The following is a 25,727-nucleotide window of genomic DNA, read 5'->3' on the forward strand; positions in this document are numbered from 1 at the left end:
AAATATGGGGTTGGTCGGGGTATTAGGTGTCTTAGTGTTTCCTCATATGTAATCATACATGTTAGATCTGTAAAAGTCTTATGTTAATTATTAAAGGCTTTTTGTATATTTTGATTCCTTTCTCAATATATGCAAAACCAAAAATAAAGAACACCATGTTTCAATTTCAAGAGTCAGGTGGGTTTCTGATAGTTGTTTTATATAACCATAGTACTAGTGAGTGTGTAATGTATTAGTTTATATGATATTGTTTTTGTATATAAAATTTTTGTATATCCATAGTACAATTGAATGCGCAATGCATAGTTTATATGACATTCTTTTGTATATAAAAAAAATCATATACAATATGAATAAGACTGTCAGATTTGGTTATATATTTATTTGGTGTTTATGTTCCGGCAGTTCTCTGTTTAGTTATATATATTGTTGTTGTCTTGCATAAAGTTTTCACGGTTCATGTTTTAAAATAAATTTTATATACCACACATTTAGGCTGTGTTTTAAGTCAATTATGTATAACATACATGTATACTGTGTTTTTTAAATAACATAAAAAAAAATTCCATAAATAAACTAACCCATTTTTAAAAGCAGGGTTCACCAACCAGTGGCCATGGGGGCCACACGTGGCCTTTGATGTGTGACTCTCATAATCAGTCGGATTATACCATTATAGACTAGAGATGAGGTTAATTTTACTATTATTGACTATAAAGAAAGGTTAATTTCGAATCGGGATCGTCTGCTAAGGTAACCTATCCTCTTAACTCCCATGAATATCTCTGTACATTTATCATACGGTTTGCTGCAGATTTGTCGGTTAGACTAGGCTGCTCTCTTGCCATAAAATCAATTATACAACAGTGAAAAAATTATAAATACAAGATAAAAACGGTAGAAAAAGTTCTTCGGCGTGAACTGAAAATTGAATTGCTAATTTTCATTGTTTTAAGGTACCTTCAGTCATCCATTTGACTGTACAGTGGTGAAATTGTTGGTTATTAAGAGGATCAGCTGACATAGGACGATCATAGGTGTTAATACAAGTGTCTTGTTGGCGTTTGTGATACACATGCATTCTGCCTCATCTTTCGCTAGGTCATACACATGCACACACAAAACCACTTGCGCCCACAGTCGTCGTCGCCCCCCCCTCCCACACACACAGCGTGTCCCTGTGGGCTGGTGTGACTGTTTCCTCCACCTGTACGTGCCTGATGAGTCAGTGGTGGTGGACTTCCCTCCCACGTCTAGCTGACCCAATTGTGATAACCTCTTCCTAGGTATGCTTATCATTACCTCTTTGTAGTTAAGCGATAACTAGAGACTAGCAAAAAAATCCTAGAGGGACTGTTACCAAATCTGCACACGGAAATCACCCCCCTACGATTGCAAGACTCTGCAAGCGGTGCAACATCCCCCGAATGAAAAGCAGGGGTGCCATGAGTACACTAAGAAATAATACAATGTGTTAGGGGCTCAAGACTGTTCAACCCTCCCAGCATACATAGGGTGATTACCAGTAGACCCTTAGCTGTTTTAGAGGGAGCTGGACAGGCACCTAAAGTCCGGACTTAACCAACCGGGCTGTGGCTCGTACGTTGGTTTGCGTTCTGCCATCAGTAACAGCCTGGTTGATCAGGCCCTGATCCACCGCGAGGCCTGGTCATAGACCGGGCCGGGGGACGTTGAACCCCGAAACACCCTCCAGGTAGCACAAACAGTTGTTACAGACTGGTAATCATAAGCATAGCTACGAATTGTTCATCTGTTTGGGATAAATTATTTGTTGTTAATGTTAATGATTACCCGTTAGTGATTATGTAATTTTATAATGCCCGCCGACAACCTATTTCACATAGGCCTCGCTAGGGGACTGGCACTGAAGTGAGCCCGCGTGGCTAGCTCACGGCCTCAATCTGACACCTTCACCTTGGTCCTAGATTCATCCTGGTCGTCTGCTTGGAAGAAATCATTGAAAATAAACCACGGTCTAGTCCACCCGAGTTTATATTATTCTGCATTGTTCCCAACTCACCAGTTACTTCTACACACCAACCATAACAGTTACCTGTATGAGATTACCCGTTTGTAGTTATCTATTTGTACTGCTCAAGGAAGCGAACCATGCTCGTAGTGTCTGGTCTTTAGTGTCGTGTTATTATTTCCAGTGGTTGTAGCGCACTATCTTTTGGATCCTACTAGTGTTCTACTACTGTGGAAAATCTAAATATTCTTTTAAAACTGCTTTTTTTTATAATTAGTGGGTGTAGCGCTTGGTTTTGATTTTAATAGTAATGATAATCATAACTTGCATATTTAGTTGTCTGTGTCCCGCATGCAGGCATGTAGAAATATTTGTTCATTGCTTTACTGAAATTTCCCAGCTCAGGCTGATATTTAATTACCCTACGTAAGAGGCTCATCCTCTGTATTAAGGCAATATAACTAGCTTTTGTTTCTGCCATGAAACTAGTAATAGTGTGGATAGCAGCACACTGCTGATGTCCTATTTTAAAACAAAAAAGTGAGCGTGGGGAGTGACCAGAATATTGTGTGTGGCTGGACCGGGCGGGATGATTGCCTTATCATACGTTAATGATGGGTTCGGCTCGACCTATCATAATGACTGGGGGAGAGCAAGGCGAATTGGCAGTGACTCCATACTTACTCTCACACCGTGCCTCCTGATGTACGCCCTGCACAGTTAGGTTGTTTGTGCTCGCTACAAGCGGCCCACCGTAGAACTACAACTCAGGCGATCAGAACGTGTCGTAGCAGCTAATAATTTTTGGAAGCAGGATTCTGTAACCAAATATCCAGTCTTTTTTTTTTTTTTGGGGGGGGGGGAACAATATAAAGGAATAAGCAAAGAAAACACGTAATTTAATTATTACTAATGAAGATGAAAGGAGACCCTGACGTTCACGTAATTTGCAATCCCTTATATTTGATGGGATATTTAAAAGGCTGTACTTCCTTATGTATACCAAGTTCTCTTGCTATACGTATTGCAATTCTGCTCTTCCTCGGCCCCTCATGGAAGGTTCCTTGATGTTGGTGAGGGGCTCTTGATTTAGGGAATTGAATCTGCTCCAGTTCCCCGAATTAAGCCTTCCCCCTTGATTATAATAATAATGCTCTTCCTCTGGAACATTTTGCAGTTTTCAATGTAGCTATCTTGTTCCTGTAGAATGTTTGTGTGCAGATTTGTCTAATCCTACCACTGTTTTCCAGGTGTAAGTTGATGTATCTTTAACTCACGTGAATACACTGAAAGGAATTTAGGCATTTGCAATAATTTTGTTTTAGGATAGATGTCACCACAAGCACTCACTCTTGGAACCATGGTTTTCTCGCCTCCCTGTCGGTATTTTCTTCCAAATATTGTGCCACCACAAATATGTATGCAGTATATAAGCAGGCTCGTAGTACATATTTTACAAACAATATTAGATTTGTCATTATGAAATCAATTTTTGAGCAACGTTTTCTGAAAGTTGAGTTTTTTCCCCTACTAGGCACAGTCCCTCGGCTTCATTGCCACTTGTTGCGCACTGGTCTTTGCTGAGAGAAATCCACTTTATCTGATCGTTTACAAATAATCTCTGGTAGCAGTAGTGCCAGTGGGAAATACAATTAATGTTCTTTTATCACCTGAGCACGAATGTGGACTCGTGATCACCACAAGAGCGCTTGATATTGTTTGACACCAAACACACGTTATGGGTCTTAATAGCTAGCCAAGACAGTGTTTACTTATTCATCAGGCAACAACACCACTCGGACTCCATGCCATCTGAACCTTCGCTATTCAGGAACCTCGTCACTCCTCTCGGAACACGCCATTAATTTAAATTGTAACATACCAAACTTAGGCTATATAACAATCACTCAGTTCCAGGAGCATCATTGCCTTGCCTACCACTGCACGAGACACCACCAGTCAACAGTGTTAATACTACACACGAGCCTATCATTGGCTGAACCGATGTAAGCAACCATTCAGTGGACAGTTGACAGGACAAACGAGCTCACATCGGTTGTTGTCCTCGTAAACATAGAGAATGGCTGGCAATGTGGTCATCTTTCCTTACAGAATTTGTCCTGAAATTTTGGGCTGTGTCCTGAGCTTAACAGTTTTTCACGGCAAAGACCCCGTTGATGCCGGTGAGGGACTCTTGCTCTAAACAAGTGGACCTTTCCTTCCTTTTCTTGGATTGAACCTGATTGCCTCCCGTTTCCCAAGTTCGGTAAAGTCTCCTACAGGTTTAGTGCTTCCCTTGATTATAATTCACAAAAAAATGGCAAGCGGGTTGTGGCCATGTTAAAATGTTAGTGGCGCCGGAGTGGCTAGGTTATTGTCCACCCCATAACTCGTCCTTTGAACAGTAGCATAAAAAGCAGGATTACAGAAGTCACAATGGTTCTATTGTCAGACTTCACTGGGCATTGTTACATCACAAGGAAGATATGTTAGTTATTTTATATTTTACAATTACTTCATATAGTAATGTACACAATATTGTATAGAATACAATCTCAAATTGATATCACCACTAAAAAACAGTGGTCATAACTGGATTGCAATCTCTTCTATAAAACCCGTTCATTCATAGTCCATGCACAATGTGGATACAACCTCCAAGACTTCAGATATCACTAACAATGAGGTGTTTTGGCATATCCTGTAAGGTTTGCATGGAGGTGTCTGACAGGTTGTGGATATTTGGAAGTATACTTAATTAAATTTCCCAGCTAATTCGTAGTAAAGGTTCTTTGCTACCCATGACGTCACGAGACCCCCTACGTGAGCCGTAGGCTACAGCTAGCTCTCTCACTTCCCGACTAGGCATAGCAGACGGTGGATAGGCAGGCCTGAACCCTCTTCGGTTATTCGTAATAGAACGCTTGAATAACAGATTTCAGTTTCATTCGACCAACATTTCATCCTAGAACCCCAGCTAACATGGACACTTAAGATATAATGCTCTAGTGTATTAACAATGTTAACTAATGTTTTAACCCCTTCAGTGAAGAGGGAGGAAGGGAGGTGCCTCGATGTTACTGAAGGGTTTCTGATCCAAGGAATAAGGATACCCCTCCCCCGTAAATCAAATCAGATTACCTTCCACTTCCAAGGACGGTGACCCATACGGAGTTAGCGCTTTCCCGTGAATATAATAATCCAGTTAAAACGTTCCCAGTTTACGAACGAAAACGACGGGTTGATGGTACATGGACTGTGGTACAGTAACTGCCACATGTTGCAGGGAATCTCTGCATACATTATATAAACACTGCATTATTGTTCCAGTTCCTGAAAGAAGTGTAAACAAAGTATTGAGTTGAACCTACTGCCTGTATGAGATAACCACATTTAAGTACCAGTTTGTTACTTTAAAAGTGTAACGTAAACAACTCTCGTAACAACACGTAGTAAACTGCAGTCTCCGGGAAGTTAAAACAAACACAAGCAAGTCTTAACTCTTATGAAATTATTTTTTAATGGTGAAACATTAAACCCTTAGGGGCCACACATGAGGCAATCAGATTTATTAAGAGAAATGAGGGGTTTCTCCAGTTCCTTCGATTAATAGCCCTTCACTAACATGCCACCATCCCTAAATAACTCAGCGCTACTTACAGCGTTGCGAGTTCCACCTCGGCCCTTCAGCGCCACCTGCAGCGTGAGTCGCACGTACAGTTAATATATTATAGTGTGGGGGGGGTTCACTGCTAGGCTCAGTGGTTCTTTCAGTTTCGTCACAGAGTACATGTTCCATTATTCGCCAGGAAAAAATCACTAGTCATAAGATAACCTCTCACAGTAGTGCCGTCACTGTATCAGGTGCGCAGCACATGGTGTGTCCTACGTGGTCCCAAATATCCTGCTGCTTGGGGATTTCAATTTAAGATAACTAATATAGAAGAATGTAGCAAATACTGTAACTTAACTGGAGGGAGAACTCCAGGAGCCAGTTCGGATGAATAATCTGACACAGATTATTGAAGGTGAGGTAGTCGATGGTACCATGGTGGCTTTGGTGGGCCATGGCAGCAGCGACCACTGGCATGTCAATGCCATGACGTATTTTGGTGCGACCTACTTCCTCCCCTGGAGTGTGAACTGGATGTGTCTGGGGTCAAGGAGGCCGCGTTCTCTCTACTATCCTTTGGATTCAGGTGAAGAATTAGAGCTCATCTCTCCTTCCTCGGATGCAACTTGATAACCTTCCATATCCCAGGCGTTGTACGATCTCTTCGGGTTTAGTGTTTTCACTTTTATATAATAATCACCTGAACAGTACCGGAAATGTCTGTTGACAATGAGTGTTTTATGACCCATTATGCCGAGCTCGGGTACTGACCTTGGCCACCCTTCCTCCAGCAACTTCGTCTAGGTTTCCTCTCGAAAGGGTGATTTTATTGTGGTTGGAGAACGTATATGGTAATATCGACAGTATGTAGACATCTCATCACCGTTTATAACTGTTATTAGGGAAACTTGTCTTAACGAGTGGCTTCATCAGTCCCTCAGCCTGGAGTCGATTACATCGACTTCAGGATGAGGGACTGATTACCTCAAACTCCTCTTGATCTTTCAACCATTCTTCTCTGTATTGGACTGAGGAAGCCACTGTTTGGAGAATCGTTTGAGGATGCAGTACGGTCCAGTGAACCTTGAGGATGCAGCACGGTCCAGTGAACCTTGAGGATGCAGCACGGTCTAGTGAGACCGTGTGGTTACAAAAGTTGAGGGGTGTCTTACCTGTAGATCAGTTTAAGAAACTGTCAAGTGGTGTTATAAACGCTAGTATCTTAGAATGCTTCAAAAATGAGTTATGCAAATACACCAGTGATTGTGTGAGTGGAGTCCTGCCAAGCACGGGCCAATAGGTCTCCCGCAGTGGTCCTTAAAACAAAAAGCAACAAAAAACACAACAACAACTGCTGCTGCTGTGAAGTAAAAGGACACAAGTGCAACTAATGTGACATTTTATTGTGGCAACGTTTCGCTCTCCATGAGCTCCTGGAGAGCGAAACGTTGCCACAATAAAATGTCACATTAGTTGCACTTGTGTCCTTTTACTTTACATATTGTCGGTAATTCTACCAACTTTGTTACAAACTGCTGCTGCTGCGTCCGCCAGCAGCAGTAATCCCCGGTGTTATGTTCTCCGGTATTCGACTGAAAAAGAATGAGACGTGTGTAACATTTTGGGAATCTTCATTGCAGAACCGTTTCCCCAGCCAGTGGTTTCTTCAGTTCATGAACTGTTGCATGTGTGTCTTACCTAACAACCTTTCGGTATTTTATACCATTTTGATGTTCAACTACTGAAGCCACTGAAGGGCGAAACGTTTCCGTAACAGATTCCCAAATGTTGCACAAGTCTCATTCTTTAACTTGTCTGAAGAACCTGTTGTGCAGGCGCAGCGTTTCGGTAGTAGACATCAGTGTTGGAAATGTCTTAGTAAGCAAACGTAGAAAATGTTAACGTTTAATGTTTCTTCCTCGGCATTCTCGGTGGTCCCAAATTTTCTGGTCGCGCATCAAGAGTCTCACTTAAGTTTGGTTAATTCACGTTAACATAAACTAAACGGCAAATGTAGGTAAAATGGGTTAATAAAGCTAATTAAAAAAAAAATAAGTTGCCGTAAGGACAAGATATAATCTGACAGAAGTCAACAATGTTCCACTCTTCTACACACTCTTGTTGCTGATATACATAGTGTAAAATCTGGTAGAAGCTTGTAGGCCATTTACAGAGGGGGATGAATTTTTTTTAGAGGAAACCAGTAAACTTGAAATTCTGTCTCGGAAACCTGGACGTTTATCCCAATTAAAATATTATAACAGTAAAGGCAGGGCTGGACTTAATTATCTTAGATTATATGACTAGACGCGGTACCATAACTAGAAATTAAATTCACAAGTTTAAATACAGATGAAAGGGAGAAACGCTGTGAAATGGAGTATCTGAATGGTCGAGAACAGAGTAAGTCATTGAGGTAGTTCTCTAAGATATGTACTCGAGTCATTGTTAGTAATTTAAATAAATGATCACCCGGGGGGGGGGTTATTGATTTTTGTGTCCGTTAGTCTGACTCGTGAGAGAAAAAAATAAAAACTTAGAGAATAGGGAGAGGTTTCAGGAAGACTTGGACAGGCTAAGGGGGGATGGAAATGACAGAAGTGGTTATCTGAGCTTATCCTGAGGGTAGAGTTGAGACTGAGTACAGCCTGGGGATGGAGAAGATCTGATAATTATCAGTGATAAATGTGAGGAACTGGGAGTAAGCATTATATTAAACATGTGTCTCTCTATTTGCAACATCGGCAGCATATATGCGTGAGTAGCAAATCTCGAAACCATTTATAAACCTGAACACAATTCTTCAGGATGTTGTATATTACGCACATCCGACTTAGTGTGGAGTACGTAGCCCCAGCGTGGAGCCACCACCTGACCAAACTCGTGCCAAAATTATATAAATCCACAGGTTTGAGAGAAAGTTGTATAGCATCTGAGAAGAATGACAAATATGTAAGAAAGACATAAGCGGCAACTAGCACATTTATGGAGACGTTTTTCCCATCAGGTGGCAAAAAGTTTCATCAGTACATTAAATTACCGCAAATGTTGGTGTAGCCTCAGGAATGAGTAATGAATAGAGACTAAATTAAATGAATTTGACCCTGGAGGAGAGGATTAGTGGGAAAAATCTGACATAAATAACAGGTATGATGGGCCAGTGAGGCCACAACCCGTAAATGTAAGTCAAGGCATATAAGAGGCGGGGTCAGGAGCAGTTTCTCAGTCCTGGAGAGACAACTGGGTTTGGGTACGTACGTAAACACATTGAAAGTTTCTCTTGCATACATGTAAATATATTTAGCATGGAAGAAAATTAAAGATTGTTTTAATTTCGTTTGTTAGGGTTGCGGATAATTTAGAGAGCTGTGCTGCGCTGTATGACCCTTGTAGGTTTAGCGCTTCATTTTGTATTATAATGCAGAGCTGCTGAATCAATGTTAGGAATCTCGTATGTTAGTATTCTTTGTTTAAGCACTATAGATACAGATGTGTTGGAGCTTTTGATAACAGCGGGAAGGTGAGAGGTCAAGACTCTAAACTTGGACTTTGGCTATTCAGGCCATATTCCAATGCAAGAACAGTAGAGTAGAAATCAGAAGTCTTTCATTATACTGGTAGCCTGATTTTGTTTTATCCAGATCGGCTTCAAATTTTCATTGCTGGTGTAATGTAAGGGAAGGTTGTAAAGTAAAAGGACACAAGTGCAACTAATGTGACATTTATTGTGGCAACGTTTCGCTCTCCAGGAGCTTTATCAAGCCATTACAAACAATACATGGACACAGAGGGTATATAAAGGCTCAGAGTGAGGTGAATACTAGTGAGGTACCATTTCGATGTTCACTAGTGGTAGTAGTAGTGGTAGTGACAAAAGTAATACAATATGGTAGAGCAATTAATTCGTATTAATCCTTCTTTTTTCATCAAAGACTGCAAGAAAAGAGCTCTTCAGATCATAAATTCTCCACGCATCAACACCACTCCCAGCAAAGTTATAATTCTTCCCAACAGTCAGGTTGCACTGAACGTCTCAAAAGTTCTTTCACAAGCTAACACCAGAGTCGCCATCGCTTCTAGCACTTCAATAAAGGATATAACCAGGACAAAATCCAAGCACCACGAACCAGTCAATGCAGGAGTTTACACTATACCCTGTGGAGGCTGTGACAAGATTTACGTAGGTGAAACAGCCAGAAACCTCGACACCCGCCTCAATGAACACATTTACGCATGTAGGAACGATAACCTGAACAACGCCTGTGTACAACACCGAAATTCCACCAATCATCTCATGAAATTCAGAGACGCCCAATTAGTGATCAAAGAAACTAATTTCCGCAGACGCAAGTGCCTCGAATCAGCACTGATCGCTGTTTCGAATACAATTAAACAAAACAACGGCAGCTTCACCATCTCCGAAGTCTTAGCAAGAATCCTCCTGAAAACAGTAAACCCTGCCATCACATAGTCTCTCCTGTTATACTACACAAAGAACAGAGAGTGAACACTGAAACAAGCTGCCTCATTCCAGTCTATATTTGTCCAACCTATTTTTATGTTACCCAAGTAATAGCTTTTATATCCTTTTACTCGTGTACGAATTAATTGCTCTACCATATTGTATTACTTTTGTCACTACCACTACTACTACCACTAGTGAACATCGAAATGGTACCTCACTAGTATTCACCTCACTCTGAGACTTTATATACCCTCTGTGTCCATGTATTGTTTGTAATGGCTTGATAAAGCTCCTGGAGAGCGAAACGTTGCCACAATAAATGTCACATTAGTTGCACTTGTGTCCTTTTACTTTACATGTTGTCGGTAATTCTACCAACTTTATTACAATAAGGGAAGGTTCATGCAGCTACTGACCATGAGGACAGTTGCCGTCTGGTCAGTGTTATGTAGATCACTACCAGTTGAGGTATCCGTGTAGTAACTTGAAGCCTCTTTGTATGAGCTTCAAACTTTTAACAGCGGTGTATCGTTCTTAGAAGAAAATTAGGATTGTGATTGGAGTTTGTCAGTGCCAATTTGTTAATTTAATTTTTAAAATGGTTTGGATTTTTTCGGTGAAATATCTTGACTGTCATCTTGAATGGCTTCGACCATTAATGGCTGATGAATCTTATGGGTCGGATTGTGCCAAATAATTTTGGGCTGTGTATATGCAACCTTGCCAATGTCCTTACTTGGTTAAAAACTCGGGACTCGTTGGTTTCTGTTCGATACCTGGAGAATGCTTCTTTTGGTTGCCTTCAAACTTGGCGCTGGTATGTCTCTCTTAACGGAAGGCTCGCGTTATTGATCTCTCATAAGTTCCAGTTTGCCAGTTTTATTAAAGTTGGTACCTATTTCCCTTCAGTAACTGGAGAATGCCTTTTCTATTAGACTTTAAACCGTGGACGATGGCGCGCATATATATATATATATATATATATATATATATATATATATATATATATATATATATATATATATATATACATATATATATATATATATATATATATATTTATATATATATATATATATATATTTATATATATATATATTTATATATATACATACATACACATATATACATACACATATATTATATAATATATATAATATTATATAATCTGAAACCTAAAAGATTTTCAATATTTAAATTTTGCTGTAGTCTGGTCTTGCATGTGTCACGCAGGAAAATAACTTTGAGTTTCATTACAAGCCTCACCAGCGTCCCTGGTACAAACGGGTTTCCATGGTGGGTGAGGTTATTTTCGTAAGAGCAAAGTTTATTACTTTTGCCTGGCCATGCTAGAGCCGGTAATATGACTTGTGGTTTCCTCCGAGTGCTCTTCCATGCAGTATTAGAACGCCTCTTTGTATTAGCTTCAAACTTTTTTGTGTGCATATTCATTAAAGAAAGGAATTGTTATTGAGCTCTTTAGGTGCTTTTGAACATAAGAACATAAGAAAGAAGGAACACTGCAGCAGGCCTACTGGCCCATACGAGGAAGGTCCAAGTTTCCTACCGACTTAAGCCAATGCCCCAACCTAGTCAGGTCAGGTCACATTCACTTAAGGAAGGAACACAGCAACTGACCTAGTAGCACAAGCTAATCTGGTCCAACTCACACCCACCCACACCCACTCATGTATTTATCTAACCTATTTTTAAAACTACACAACGTTTTAGCCTCTATAACTGTGCTCGGAAGTTTGTTCCACTCATTCACAACTCTATTACCAAACCAGTGCTTTCCTATATCCTTCCTGAATCTTAATTTTTCCAACTTAAAACCATTGCTACGAGTCCTGTCCAGGCTAGATACTTTCAGCACGTTATTTACATCCCCTTTATTTATTCCCGTCTTCCATTTATACACCTCAATCATATCCTCCCTAATTCTACGCCTTTCTAGTGAGTGCAGATTCAGGGCCCTCAGTCTATCCTCATAGGGAAGATTTCTGATACATGGGATCAACTTTGTCATCCTCCTTTGTATGCTTTCCAGAGCATTTGTTTCCATTCTGTAATACGGTGACCAAAACTGTGCAGCATAATCTAAATGAGGCCTAACCAAGGATATATAGAGTTGAACAACCTGAGGACTCCTATTATTTATGCTTCTTGATATGAAGCCAAGGATTCTGTTAGCTTTATTGCGAACACTTATGCACTGTTGTCTTGGTCTCAGATTACTGCTAACCAGAACTCCTAAATCTTTTTCGCAATCTGTAATAAGATCTACATTATTTAGTTTGTGGCATGGTTATTTTCCTGTCCAACATTTAGAACTTTGCATTTGTCTATATTAAACTGCATCTGGCACTTCTCCGACCACTACATCAGTCTATTCAAATCTTCCTGGAGTGCTCTAATGTCCTCGTCAGAATGAATTCGACGGCCTATTTTGGTGTCATCGGCAAACTTGCTTATGTCACTCGTTATGCCCTCATCTGTGTCGTTTATGTAGATTGTGAACAACAGGGGGCCCAACACTGACCCCTGTGGAACACCGCTTGTGACGCTTCCCCACTCTGATTTCTCCCCATTTATGTAAACCCTCTTCTGCCTATTTGTCAACCATGTCTCTATCCAGGAAAAAATTTCTCCTATTCCATGTGCCTTAATTTTCCTCAATAGTCTCTGATGTGGGACCCTGTCAAAAGCCTTACTGAAATCCATATACACTATCATAAATCATGATCACAAATCACCGAGTGATTTGTGATCACTTACCCCAAGCTCATCATTAACCTCAAGATGATTAATTAGCGTTTCCCTGCTGGCAAGAACCAAGTCAAGCAGGTTATTTCCTCTAGTTGGCTGTCACACTGTTTTAAAAAACAATCCTGAATCGTATTAAGAAAGTCACTTGACTCTAAATTTTCTGTCAAACTGCTCCAGTCAATCTATAGTTGAACTCTCCCATTATCACAACATTTTCGTATGTAGAGGCCTTACGAATTTCATCCCATAAAAGTTTACCGCACTCCCTATCAAGATTTGGGGCCCTGTAAATCACACCCAAAACTAGTTTTTCACGGCCCTCGAGAAGTTGTAACCAAACAGATTCAGTGGCTGACGCTTCTAATTTTATGTCTAACACAACAATTTAAATTGTCTCTGATGTACATCGCTACTCCACCACCCTTCCTGTTGACCCTGTCAGTATGGAATAATTTATAGCCTTGTATGTGACATTCAGAAGGCATCTCTCTATCTTTCAGATTGAGCCAGGTCTCTGTTATCGCAATGATCTCAATGTTTCCTGCGCTTGCAATTAATCTTAGCTCATTTATCTTATTTCTCACGCTCCTGCTATTAGTATAATAGACCCTAAGGGAGCTAGTCCCTTGCTGCCCTCTGCTGTCTCCCTTTGTTTGCTGACCTGATCTATTGTCTTTGTTTATTACTTCATGATGAATGTCTTTTATGCATTTACTATTTTCAACCCTATTGTTGCATCCTGACTGTTTCCCCCACACACCCATACCTCTATCTTCTATCAGTTTAAAATCCCAGGCATTTCAGCAATGACCCTCTCGATTGATTTTTCAAGAGCTACCACCCCTGCCCCAGAAAGATGTACCCCATCCCTTGCATACATACCATGTTTGCCATAAAAGTTGTCCCAGTTGTCAATGAATGGGATTGCAAATTCCTTGCAGTATCTCAATTGCCCTAGACAACCATTCATTGCCCACTCCCCTTCTAGGCAAGATGCTACATATGACTGGGACCCCTCCCTTAGACATAACTAAATCTATAGCTGACCTGTACTTATCTAGCAGTTCTTCTCTCCTAACCTTCCCAATATCATTTCCACCAGCACTGAGACAGATAAGGCTTGTTCCCATTACCTGACATATTATCCAACCTGTCGACTATGTCACTAACACCAGCTCCTGGGAAGCACACTCTATCTCTTACCTTCTTATTCCTATTACAGAAAGCATGGTCCATATATCTTGCCTGTGAGTCACCAACCACAAGTATGCGCTTAACTCTATTTGCAGGGGAAGTAGTACCTTTACCTTCACTGGCCACTGAAGTACACTCATCCTGAAGAACAGAGAAGCGATTTCCTACCTTTAAATCTTCTCTTAACTTTCCTTATTTTGATGCTCTTCCCATTACTGGGAACCACTTGCACTTGTAGCAGGTGCTGGACTGCACCTCGCTGCTGGTAGCCTCATTCCCCTCCACCATTCCCGCCACGTCACACTCGCTCCCAACCCCATTGAGGTGAACCTTCAGCCTCCTAATTTCCTCCTGGAGAAGCAAGACTTCATCCTTCAACTCTCCAACCTCAATTTTTAAAACACTGCAAAACCAAGCCATGGCTTTGTAACCGTCCACACTAATTCCCAAAGCAGCTCAGGGCCTGTGACCTCACGTGACGACTGACCACTGAATGTACCACTGACCACTTGAATGTACAAATAGGGCAGTGCTTTACATGCGATAACTTAATGCCTCTACCGATTAACTTCTAAGTTTCAGCACAGATGTATCCAACTTGGAAGAAAGTTTGGTTTATTGCATTATGTAGGTGCCTTTTTTTACCATAAAAATTGTATGGTAATTATTTGTCTGAGATTTTAGAATAACTTCTTTGACTAGAGGGGGTTTCGGGGGTCTGTGACCAGGCCTTGTGATGAATTAAGGCTTGATCAACCAGGCTGTTACTGTTGGCCGCACGCAACCAGGCGTACGAACCACTGCCCGGCTGGTCAGGTTATACAGTGGTAAATTTTTATTATATTTTCAATAAAATTTAATAAAATTTATAGAGGAAAGGTGGCAAAAAAATATTAAAATTAGTACAAATTTTAAGTGTATTGATACTTTAAATTGATTTATTGATCTTAAGTTAACTGGGATTCCTTGAGTAGTTTCAAACTGGTTCTATGATTTCAGGCAGAGTATAGTGTTTGTATAGTTATATTTGGGAGATGAGGATATTTAATTTATAATCCTAAACTGATTAACAGACAGAGGACCTTTTGCTGGTTCAGGCAGTGAATTCCAGATATTGAAGCATTGCTTTGTTGCAAAGTGTGAGGTGGACACGAAGGATGTCAGTGTTGTGGCTGTGTTCTGTTACAGCTATCAGGGAGAAGTTTGAGAGGAGGGTTTATATTGGAGTTAAGGGTTCTGTATATAGTTACAATAAGAGTGCATATTTTGTATATTATGAAAGTTCAAACTCTTGGTTTTAAGGGCCACGACGGCTTGTGATGTATGAACCCTCCCACCAGGTATGGTAGGATGGTATGGGGTGCATAAAAATATTAAACTAACTGGTAGGATTGTAGAGTCGGAGTGCACGTTCTGTGGATTCTATATCACATTACGTCACATGCATGATAAAAATGATGAACTGGCTAAGTTACATGCCATCTTGACTTGTCAGTTAGCAGTTTGAGAACAATACGAAAAGAACTTCAATTTAACTTTATTGACTTAAGACAGTGTTAGTGGTTTGTGTGTGATAACGGGAAAATGTGTGTACTGTTGATAAACTGTTCAGAGAACCGACAAGTTAATAAATTAGACACATGTGCAATGCTTGCGTATCTTTATTGTGGAAGAATTTCGCCACACAGTGGCATCCTCAGTCCAATACAGAGAAGAATGATTAAAAGATCAGGAATTTAAGGTGATCTGCCCCTCAGCCTGGAGTCTATGTAATCGACTCCAGGGTGAGGGACTGATTACTTCAAATTCCTGATCTTTCAACCATTCTTCTGTGTAGGACTGATGAAGTCACTGTGTGGCGAAACGTTTCCACAATAAAGATACCAAAGTGTTGCACGTGTATCTAATTTATCAATGTCTGCTACTGATTAGCTTCAAGCCTTCAGAGCTGTTGTATCTTACTAAGCGGAAGGTTTACATTATATTAGTTCCTGGCCCTAATGGAGTGTTGATCTTGAGTCCTTTGCAGGTGTTAAGCTACAGTTGTTGGACTTCTTGTGTGTCTCGAGCTAAAACTCTTGGTCCTCTTCCGGGTGTTGCTATTGTTATTCATCGAGGAGCGCTAAATTCGGAGGGGTCATGCAATAACTGGATGAACGGGAGGCAGTCATGTTCGATCCAGTGTTGGGGAAGATTGGTCTAATTACTTGGTTCATGAAACCCTCGCCAACCTTAAAAATGTTGATCTCCGGCTTCTGAACCTCTTGGGAGGGTTGAACTATAGCTCCTATGTCTCTTCAGGAAGTTCGGCTGCCTGGATTTGTAGCAGAGGGTTTGTAGGTTCAAATGTCCTCACATTGGTTGAGGTAAAGGGGGCTTAGGTTACACTTTTCTTGGATCGCTCAGCGACAGCACTACCTTTACCTTATAGAGAAGCCTTGATGATATTCGTAACAATATATAACTGGTATATACAGATGTATATATTGTATATACCAAGTTTATTTTAATCCCTATTTTTAGATTCAAAGTTTTTTTGTTTTCACTGTGGCGGTGACATGCAATTCTAACCATACTCCTGTAGGTGAGTTATTACAGTAGAAGGTGCAGCAACATTGACAATGTTGATGAAGCACTAAGTGCATTTAAATTTAGTTCATCTTTATTAGATAAGCATCGGTCCTGGGACCTAGGTCACTCCAAATGATCATTGGGGTGACCAAGGTCCCAGGATTGAAACGTAACTTGTAAGGTCGACCTGAGTGTATGTACTTGGCTCCTTATATTGAAATGTATTAAACCTAACTTGATAATATCACTGGCACTTGTAGTCTCAATCTAGTTATGGGAGAGGCAGATGTGTGCAGGTAGTTACCAGGCCCACGTCCGCAGTCACACCCACGCCATATATAGGTCATAATTTTTACCCGATATACCACAAAGGAAAGCGAAATACTTTGAGCTAGCCTTAGCTGACTGTGTGTGTGTGTGGGGGGGGTGAGCATCATGAAGGTGTGTAGGAGCTCTGGGGGTGATGTTTAACGGTGTTTGTCCAGTTCGGTGACCTTAATACAGATTCTCCCTCATCTACCCCTAGCGTACAACGCCCTCGCTTGTACAGAGGCTTGACCATTCCCTGCCTCACCAGTGATGTGTTGCTGGGACTGATGGTGTTCCAGTGTGACTGGATCTGGGTAAGGAAACTCTTGCCCCGTCTCTTACCACCCCCCCCCCCCCCCCGTTTTCCATCCGTTATGCCGCTCGCTTCCCAGTGACTCATGGATGCAACTTGCTTAACTTGTGCAATTTCAGTCAGTTTACTTGGTCTGAGACCGGGGCAATGGCGTCTATTCAGTACCTCCAAGGTAGTTTTGTTTTACGACTGGGTCCATAAGCCAGTGGAAGGCTTTTGCCAGATAGCCAAATGTTCCACTGAGTCATGTGGCTTAATATCCGAGCTAAAAGAAATTTCCCATGACAAAATACCCGACCCCTACAAAGTAATTTTAACAGGTTATAATGTAATTAACTCATTTTAACGTCAAATAAACAGCCAATGAGGACCATATGGTTAGGACGGGTAAGTTCTACTGCAGGCAGGAATAAGGAGCAAGGTGGCAGCACCATAAACAGGTAAACATCCGGGTTGCCACAGGGCGCCAGCACACACCCACACCACACAAGCACCTCCTGACGTCACATTACTAATGCTGTATGCACATACCCCCTCCCCTTCCCACCCCTACTCTGTCGTTAATAAGATACTAAGATAATATGTTTATTTACTACATGTACAAGATACACAGGCCTAGCTGACATAAATGGCATGCTACTATATAGAAAGCCGCTTGTTATGCAGAGTATTTCGGGCAAATTAGGTCAGCTTTGTGCCAGGATGCGACCCACACCAGTCGACTAACTCCCAAGTACCCATTTTACTGATGGGTGAACATAGACAACCGGCGTCAAGAAACACTTTAAATGTTTCCACCCCTTCGCCGAGAATCGAACCCTGACACTGTGTGAGTGCTTTTGCCACCAGACCACGGGGCACCGTGAAAGGTAATATAAGTTTTGATACTCAGTATCTATACCGACTTGAGAAGAGATGTTTAATGATCATTATTAATTGTAAAGTTTGAAAATTGATGAATGAACAGCTGGCATTGATGCAAAACACAGTGAAGTATAGGATATATGGTGGTGAGTTGTCACCCCCCTTTCCCTGTTATTACTCTTCCCCTTCCCCTAGCCGACTGTGAGTCATATTGCCCTTCACAGCCGACTGCTCAAGGCCAACCCTTAATCCCACCCGCTTCTCCCTCCCAACCTTTTCCCTACCTTCAAACACCCATCTCTCCGTACCCGTCTCGACACACGATCCTCCTCCCTACCTCCCAATCATCCTCCATTGGCCCCTCCCTACCAACCCTTCCCTCCTTACTGTTCATATTTTTCCTTGCTTCCCAGGTCTATCCCTCCTTGTCCTCTCCTTCCTTGATTTCAAACCCTCTCCTTCACCCTGAATCCCCCCTGACGTTACTTAGTAACACACTCACTGCAGTGGATCACAGAATACCTGACAGGAAGGAAACGAGTGATAGGACGTGACAAGGTGTCAGAGTGCGCGTCTGTGTGGACGCGCACATGCATTGGATGCAGAAAATTAGAAGCAGTGACAGTCCATACATAGTTTTCAGTGTAGTTATGGCAGGACTCGAAACTAGAATACGATAATACTTGTTGATGAAGCTTAGAGGTAGGGCCAGGAGCTAAGATTCAGCCCCATGTTCTCTCACTGTTCATGCAAACATGCATTTAAGTATGCATGAGCACACATGGACACATACCAGTGGGCACGTATGTGCATGTATACTGTGCACATGGATATATACTGAAAGGGAACAAGAAATTAGCCTAACGCTAAAGACATTGTTTATGCCATAAGTTTATAGGTAGTGCGTGCTGTTGGGTTTTGCTAATGTATACATTCCTCTGTTTTATTTTACGGTTTCTTTGGGATGCATATTAGTTGTCTTAATGCATCTTTGTTTTGACCTTTTTTTTTTTCATGATACAGTAGACCGTCGTTTAACACGGTAGTTATGTTCCTGAAAATACCATGGTATTTAAAACTGTGTTAGACAAACTGAAGAACTTAAGGGAAAAATAGGGTTATGTTCCTGGGAGCCCCCAAAGCCAAACAACTTTTAGACCAACAGATCTTACAAAAATAAAAGTAAATGTGAAATTGTGGTTCATTGTTGTGATGTATTATGTTGTTTTTACTGCTTCAGATTAGATGTAACAGAAATAATAGTTTTTCTTACCTTAAATTGTGGGTGCTGGTGTTTGTGGATGATTGTAGAGAGTGGAGAGTTTTGCTGTGGCTCTACTGGGCTGAGGTGGATGGTAGAGGTTCTGGTACCAGATTGTGCATTAGTCAGTCTAGTCAGCAAGTCAGTCAGTCATCACACACTCATATTTATCTAGTAGAGGATGGTCCTACACATGTATGAACCCAAGGCTGGGACAAAGGTGGTGGGAGTGGTGGGGGATGGCAGTAGGTCTCCCCTGTTGACTCGGTGATCTAACCCACAGCCAGGCAGTGTATATCCCACAGGCGATGCTCCAAATTTTTTCCCCTCTTGTAAACTGAACTGTGTTAAGTTAATTTTACAAAGTGTTATACAGAAATATGCCGCAATTCTTCATTAGTGCTATAACAAAGACGTGCCAAACAAAACCGTGTTAAATGACGGTCTACTGTATATCAGTTGTACTTTCTGTATGAAATGGGAATGCAGGTTACGAACACAAGTATGCCTGCAGAATGGATGACATCATCAGTGCTTTTGTGGTCCATTGTAACCCTCATTCCCACATCATGGAATTTGGAGAAACAGAATGAAAGCACAATTTAACACTAAAATCTATCCAGACTTGAGTGCTTTATCAAAATGCTGCTACAGTTTTGATAAAGCATTTAAGACATGTTCTTTACCACCATGTGATGAATAATGCCACAATCTCTGATTGTGGCATGCACCAGCTACATTACAATTTATTTGACATTTATCACACACCTCTTGGCATGCCCTGTTGACCAGTAAACTGGCATTTCAGAATGGAGCAGGTTATATAGGGGCCCCACTGCTCTGTTAATTGTTTAGTTCATCAAACCAATAGTGAGAGAGCTGCCCTTCCTCTCCCCAGCTGAGATGAAGTTGTGCTGACCAATAAGCTGGTTTTGTATACTCAATTTTTTTTTTTTATTAACGCATCAGCCAATTCCCACCAAGGCAGGGTGGCCCGAAAAAGAAAAACTTTCATCATTCACTCCATCACTGCCTTGCCAGAGGGGTGCTTTACACTACAGTTATAAAACTGCAACATTAACACCCCTCCTTCAGAGTGCAGACACTGTACTTCCCATCTCCAGGACTCGAGTCTGGCCTGCCGGTTTCCCTGAATCCCTTCATAAATGTTCCTTTGCTCACACTCCAACACCACGTCGAGTATTAAAAACCATTCGTCTCCATTCACTATCAAATGGTGAGGTCCAAGCCCCTCACACAAAACCTTTACGCCCTCCCTCCAACCTTTCCTAGGCTAACCCCTACCCCACCTTCACTCCACTACAGATTGTACACTCTTACTTTTATTCCGAGGTGTAAACCTGCCGATATGGGTGGCTCTTTGCTGTCTGGCTTATTGTAATACTGTCGATTTAACAGTATAGCAATAAGCCTGCTTGGTGAAGGAATATACAGCTAAAGAGAAAACTACCCATGTTTGATTTTACCTTGCCTTTGATAGTATGGTTATTCCTTGACTGGAGACTTTAATTATAACCAGGTACAATAGACCTTGAAATTGCTATCTGCATTTGTAATACTGATTTATCACTGTCATGTCTTCTAAAAGGGTACCTAATGCATGTGGTGTGCTATAGACTGTAGCATATTTTAACTGGCTTAGGTCATACTGTTGCATCAGAGGTACTTGTCAGAACATCTGTAAGCATTTATGGGAAAACTGTAAAATCTATAATGGGACCGAAATGTCGTTGTAAGTTCCTCTCTATGTATGGGTTATTTGTGTATTGTTCCAGTCACGGTATTGTGCCTTTTTTTGTTATCTTTGATATTGTCACCTTTGCACCATTTATAACATTTCTGGTAAATCAGCTCTAATATACATTACAGTGGACCCCCGGTTAACGATTTTAATCCGTGCAAGAGGGCTCATCGTTATGCGAAATAATCGTTATGCGAATGAATTTTCCCCATAAGAAATAATGGAAATAAAATTAATCCGTGCAAGACGCCCAAAAGTATGAAAAAAATTTTTTTTTACCACATGAAATGTTAATTTTAATACACACAAACTGAAAAAGGCATGCACAATTACATGACACTTACTTTTATTGAAGATCTGGTGATGATTGATGGGATGGGAGGAGGGGAGAGCATTATCTTCTTACTGTTTAGAAGGGGAATCCCCTTCCATTAGGACTTGAGGTAGCAAGTCCTTTTCTGGGGTTACTTCCCTTCTTCTTTTAATGCCACTAGGACCAGCTTGAGAGTCACTGGACCTCTGTCGCACAACAAATCTGTCCATAGAGCTCTGTACCTCCCGTTCCTTCAAGACTTTCCTAAAATGGGCCATAACATTGTCATTGAAATAGTCACAAGCACGGCTTGCAACAGCTGTGTCAGGGTGATTTTCATCTATAAAGGTTTGCAGTTCAACCCACTCTGCACACATTTCCTTAATCTTTGAAGTAGGCACAATGGATTCCACAACTGGCATAGGCTTCTCAGGGTTAGCCCCAAACCCTTCAAAATCTTTCTTAATTTCCATACTAATTCTCACCCTTTTTACCACAGGGTTGGCACTAGAAGCTTTCTTGGGGCCCATGGTCACTTATTTTCCAGAAACAGCACCGAAAATACTGTAATAATACGAAATATTCCGAGTGTATGCTTGGATGTTACCGCGGAGGCTGGCTGGTAAACAATGGGACGGAGCGGCACATGTGAGGCTGGCTGAGGGCACATTGGACGCGTCTCGGACGAAAATCGGTATGCGGGTTTTTAATCGGTATGCGCGGCAAAAATTTTGCGATAAAAGTAATCGTTATGCGGAAAAATCGCTATGCGATGCCATCGTTATGCGGGGGTCCACTGTATTTAGGTATGAATACTGGTCAGAGAGCCTGTCATAAGTCCGAGGCATCGGTAAACGAGTATGTCGCTAAGTGAGGAGAGGCTGTACTACATGTATAGGATTCTGTGATGTGGATCTTTGGGAAAGATACTTTGTGTTCAGAGGAAAATCAATCTTAATGTGGCTCCAAGAAGTGATAGGAATCTCAAGTCACACATTTCCTATTGAAAGCTTATTATGTCTCAGACAGTATTGCATTCTTAATGTGACCATACCCATTTTAAATGAATGTAAAACCTTTAATTATTATTTTCCAGTTGTCAGTGCAGCTCCTGGCTTAGCTGATGTAAAGCACAAAAAGGCCTTGATTCTGAGCTATTCACTTCGGTGCTTTAAACTACCATAACTACCATACAGTACATAGTTGAAGAGAGAATCCTTAAAATGTAATAAGTAGTAGGCAGTGATTGCAGAGTTCATCTAAGATACCCTAAGGAAGTACAATGTATTCTAATTGCAGACTGCAATGACAAAAGGTTTGACACTGGAGGTAATAAGAGAGGCTACTACAGTGGTGCTCGTGTTCATCTACAGAAAGATAACTTGCTAGTCAGGTATTCTGTATTTATGCTTCCAAGCACAAGGACAAAATTCTGCTGTTACCTTGAGCGTGTAATGGTCCTGGATAATGAATGGACAGATGTGAAGGCTAAGGCTGTTGTATTGTGTGTGCTTTACAGCAGACCTCTGACTCTAATTTTTTCTGATCTGAATCCATAACAATTTGGATTGTGCTTTCATTTGCAGGTGCTAGCATGTCTTAGTAAAATGTGGTTTAAGGTACCAGTATGAAGTTCTAAGTCCCCAGTGAAATCATTTCCAGTTTTGAATCAGTCACTGTACCTGGGTTTAGTGTGGTGATAACATGTGAGAACTTTTGTATCTTAACCCATTATGAATTACAGTAAATAAGAGTCTGAGAGTTCTAGCAATGCATCCAATGTATTACTAAATGTAGCTCTAATTAGCCAGTTAAAGTATTAACGTATTGCATGTGTTTTTTGCGTGACCTTTATGCATAAATTAAAAATTTATAAATATTTTTCGTTTATTTCTAGATATGGATTGAAACAAATTGTAGCAATAAAAAAGTCAGCAGGATAAATGGTGTAAGTGCAAGACAGTTTTGAGAAAATTTGAGAGGCGGCATAACTTTTGAAAAATAGACAAGACATTGAAGTGTTTGTAATCATTCTAACAAGCTGTTGCGGGCTGCTCTTAGGGGAGCGCTAAAAACAGCGCCCCCAGACATGGATGTATGCGAGTTGAACCCTCCTTGGACCCAGCATATGACCTCTTCCTACACCTGTGAGGAGTTAAGTCTGGAAAACAGGAGCAGAGAAAATGTTACACCCCTGCCAGACAAGACCCATGCCATACAGCAGCTCCATGCACTCCTTCCAACAAGACCAGATGTGGGTAAGTTAATTTATCAGCTCTTAACACTGTTAATGTCATTTAAGATGTGTGTAATGTTTATCGCCCTCGTAGTCTTAAGCTTGCCTGAAATGCTCTGCATAATCATGGGTTTTCTACTTGCATTAAAGTGTCACCCATTTCTGTATAAACACTATCATGTGGAAATAAACTTTAATTTGAATTTGAATGAATCTTGTAAAAAGCTGCTGTGTGATAGTCCACAGAGCAGCTTTTTGTTGGGTAATTATTAATGATTTAAGGCGATTAGTCATAGTACGTAGATCCCCAGACACGCACACCATAGATGAGGTAAGGGTAGATTAGAGAATGGTATTGTGTAAGTATTGTTGTTTAAGGGTACATAGTATCGTATCTTAGGATGACTACAGTTTTGGAGACTTTCTTGGCTGTTGATTTTTTTTTTTTTTTTTAACGCTTAACACTTCGGCCGTCTCCCACCGAGGTAGGGTGACCCAAAAAAAGAAACCCTTTCACCATCATTAACACATAATCACTGTCTTTGCACAGGTGCCCAGATATGACAGTTTAGATGTCATTCCAAACAACCAGTATCCCAAACCCCTCCTTTAAAGTGCAGGCATTGTACTTCCCACCTCCAGGACTTAAGTCTGGCTAACCAGTTTTCCTGAATTCCTTCACAAAATATTACCTTGCTCACACTCCAACAGCTCGTCTAGTCCCAAAACCCATTTATCTCCACTCCTGTCTAACATACCATACTGTACTGAGATTCAGATGTGCAAAATTTCTTGTTATGCACAGCTTAAGGATTTATATTACACCAGGAACCTAACCCATTCAAACTTGAGGGTTGAGTTGTATACAGTTGTCCCTACAAATAATCAGAGGGTTATACAGTGGACCCCCGGTTAACGATTTTAATCCGTGCAAGAGGGGTAATTGTTATGCGAAATAATCGTTATGTGAATGAATTTTCCCCATAAGAAATAATGGAAATAAAATTAATCCGTGCAAGACACCCAAAAGTATGAAAAAAAAAATTTTACCACATGAAATATACATTTTCCCACACACAAAGAGAAGGATACATGCACAATAGTAGAGTAGTACATGCACAGTATATATTGTGCATGTACTAGTCTACTAAATGAAGAATAAATGACACTTACCTTTATTGAAGATGCAGCAATGACTGATGAGACACTGTGTCCTGGGAGTGCCTTTTCCTCCTGAGTACTGTAGGTCCTGTTTGGCATTTTCTTCCAGAACAGGCCTTATCACACTGTGTATGCCACTACGATTCTTAAATCTCTCAAACCAACCTTTGCTGGCTTTAAATTCACCAATATGAGCACTAGTTCCAGGCATTTTTCCCTGTTCACCTGGGTGTTAGTCGACTTGTGTGGGTTGCATCCTGGGAGATAAGATTAAGGACCCCAATGGAAATAAGTTAGACAGTCTTCGATGACACTGACTTTTTTGGGTTATCCTGGGTGGCAAATCCTCTGGGGTTAATTGTTTCTTGGTATTCTCAATAAGCCACACCAACAACGGTGCTACAGCAGCAGCAGCAGCTGACAGTGCAGCAGCAGCAGCAGCTGTACCACCAATAGTAGCGATGGTTGATTGGGGTTTATTATACAACCTGGCCAGCTCGGAGACATGCACTCCACTTTCATACTTATCAATGATCTTTTTCTTCATCTCTATTGTAATTCTCACCCTTATTGCTGTAGGGTTGGCACTAGAAGCTTTCTTGGGGCCCATGGTCACTTATTTTCCAGAAAAAGCACCGAAAACACTGTAATAATACGAAATATTCCGATTGTATGCTTGGATGTTACCGCGGAGGCTGGCTGGTAAACAATGCCACCGGCGGAACATGTGAGCGCGTCTCGGAAGAAAATCGGTAAGCGGGTTTTTAAGCGGTATGTGAGGCAAAATTTTTGCAATTAAAGTAAGCGGTATGCGAAATAATCGCTATGTGATGCCATCGTTATGCGGGGGTCCACTGTATTCCTAGAAGCCCAGCGAAAGTATAAACTGTAAATACAGTAGTATAA

General features: G+C 41.0%; 1 protein-coding gene across 3 annotated transcripts in view; it reads left to right on the top strand.

Annotated features, from left to right (window-relative positions):
• The window catches only part of LOC128688663 (clavesin-2), a 133,654-nt gene that overhangs the window by 92,370 nt on the left and 15,557 nt on the right, over positions 1-25,727 (top strand). For all 3 annotated transcript variants that reach the window (XM_053776590.2, XM_053776591.2, XM_053776589.2), the window contains exon 2: positions 23,322-23,682. In XM_053776590.2, the coding sequence (XP_053632565.1) occupies positions 23,514-23,682 (169 nt within the window). In that variant the 5' untranslated portion in view covers positions 23,322-23,513. The remainder of the gene's footprint in view (positions 1-23,321; positions 23,683-25,727) is intronic.

This window comes from Cherax quadricarinatus, chromosome 13, assembly GCF_038502225.1.
Source record: "Cherax quadricarinatus isolate ZL_2023a chromosome 13, ASM3850222v1, whole genome shotgun sequence".
Classification (NCBI taxonomy): domain Eukaryota; kingdom Metazoa; phylum Arthropoda; class Malacostraca; order Decapoda; family Parastacidae; genus Cherax; species Cherax quadricarinatus.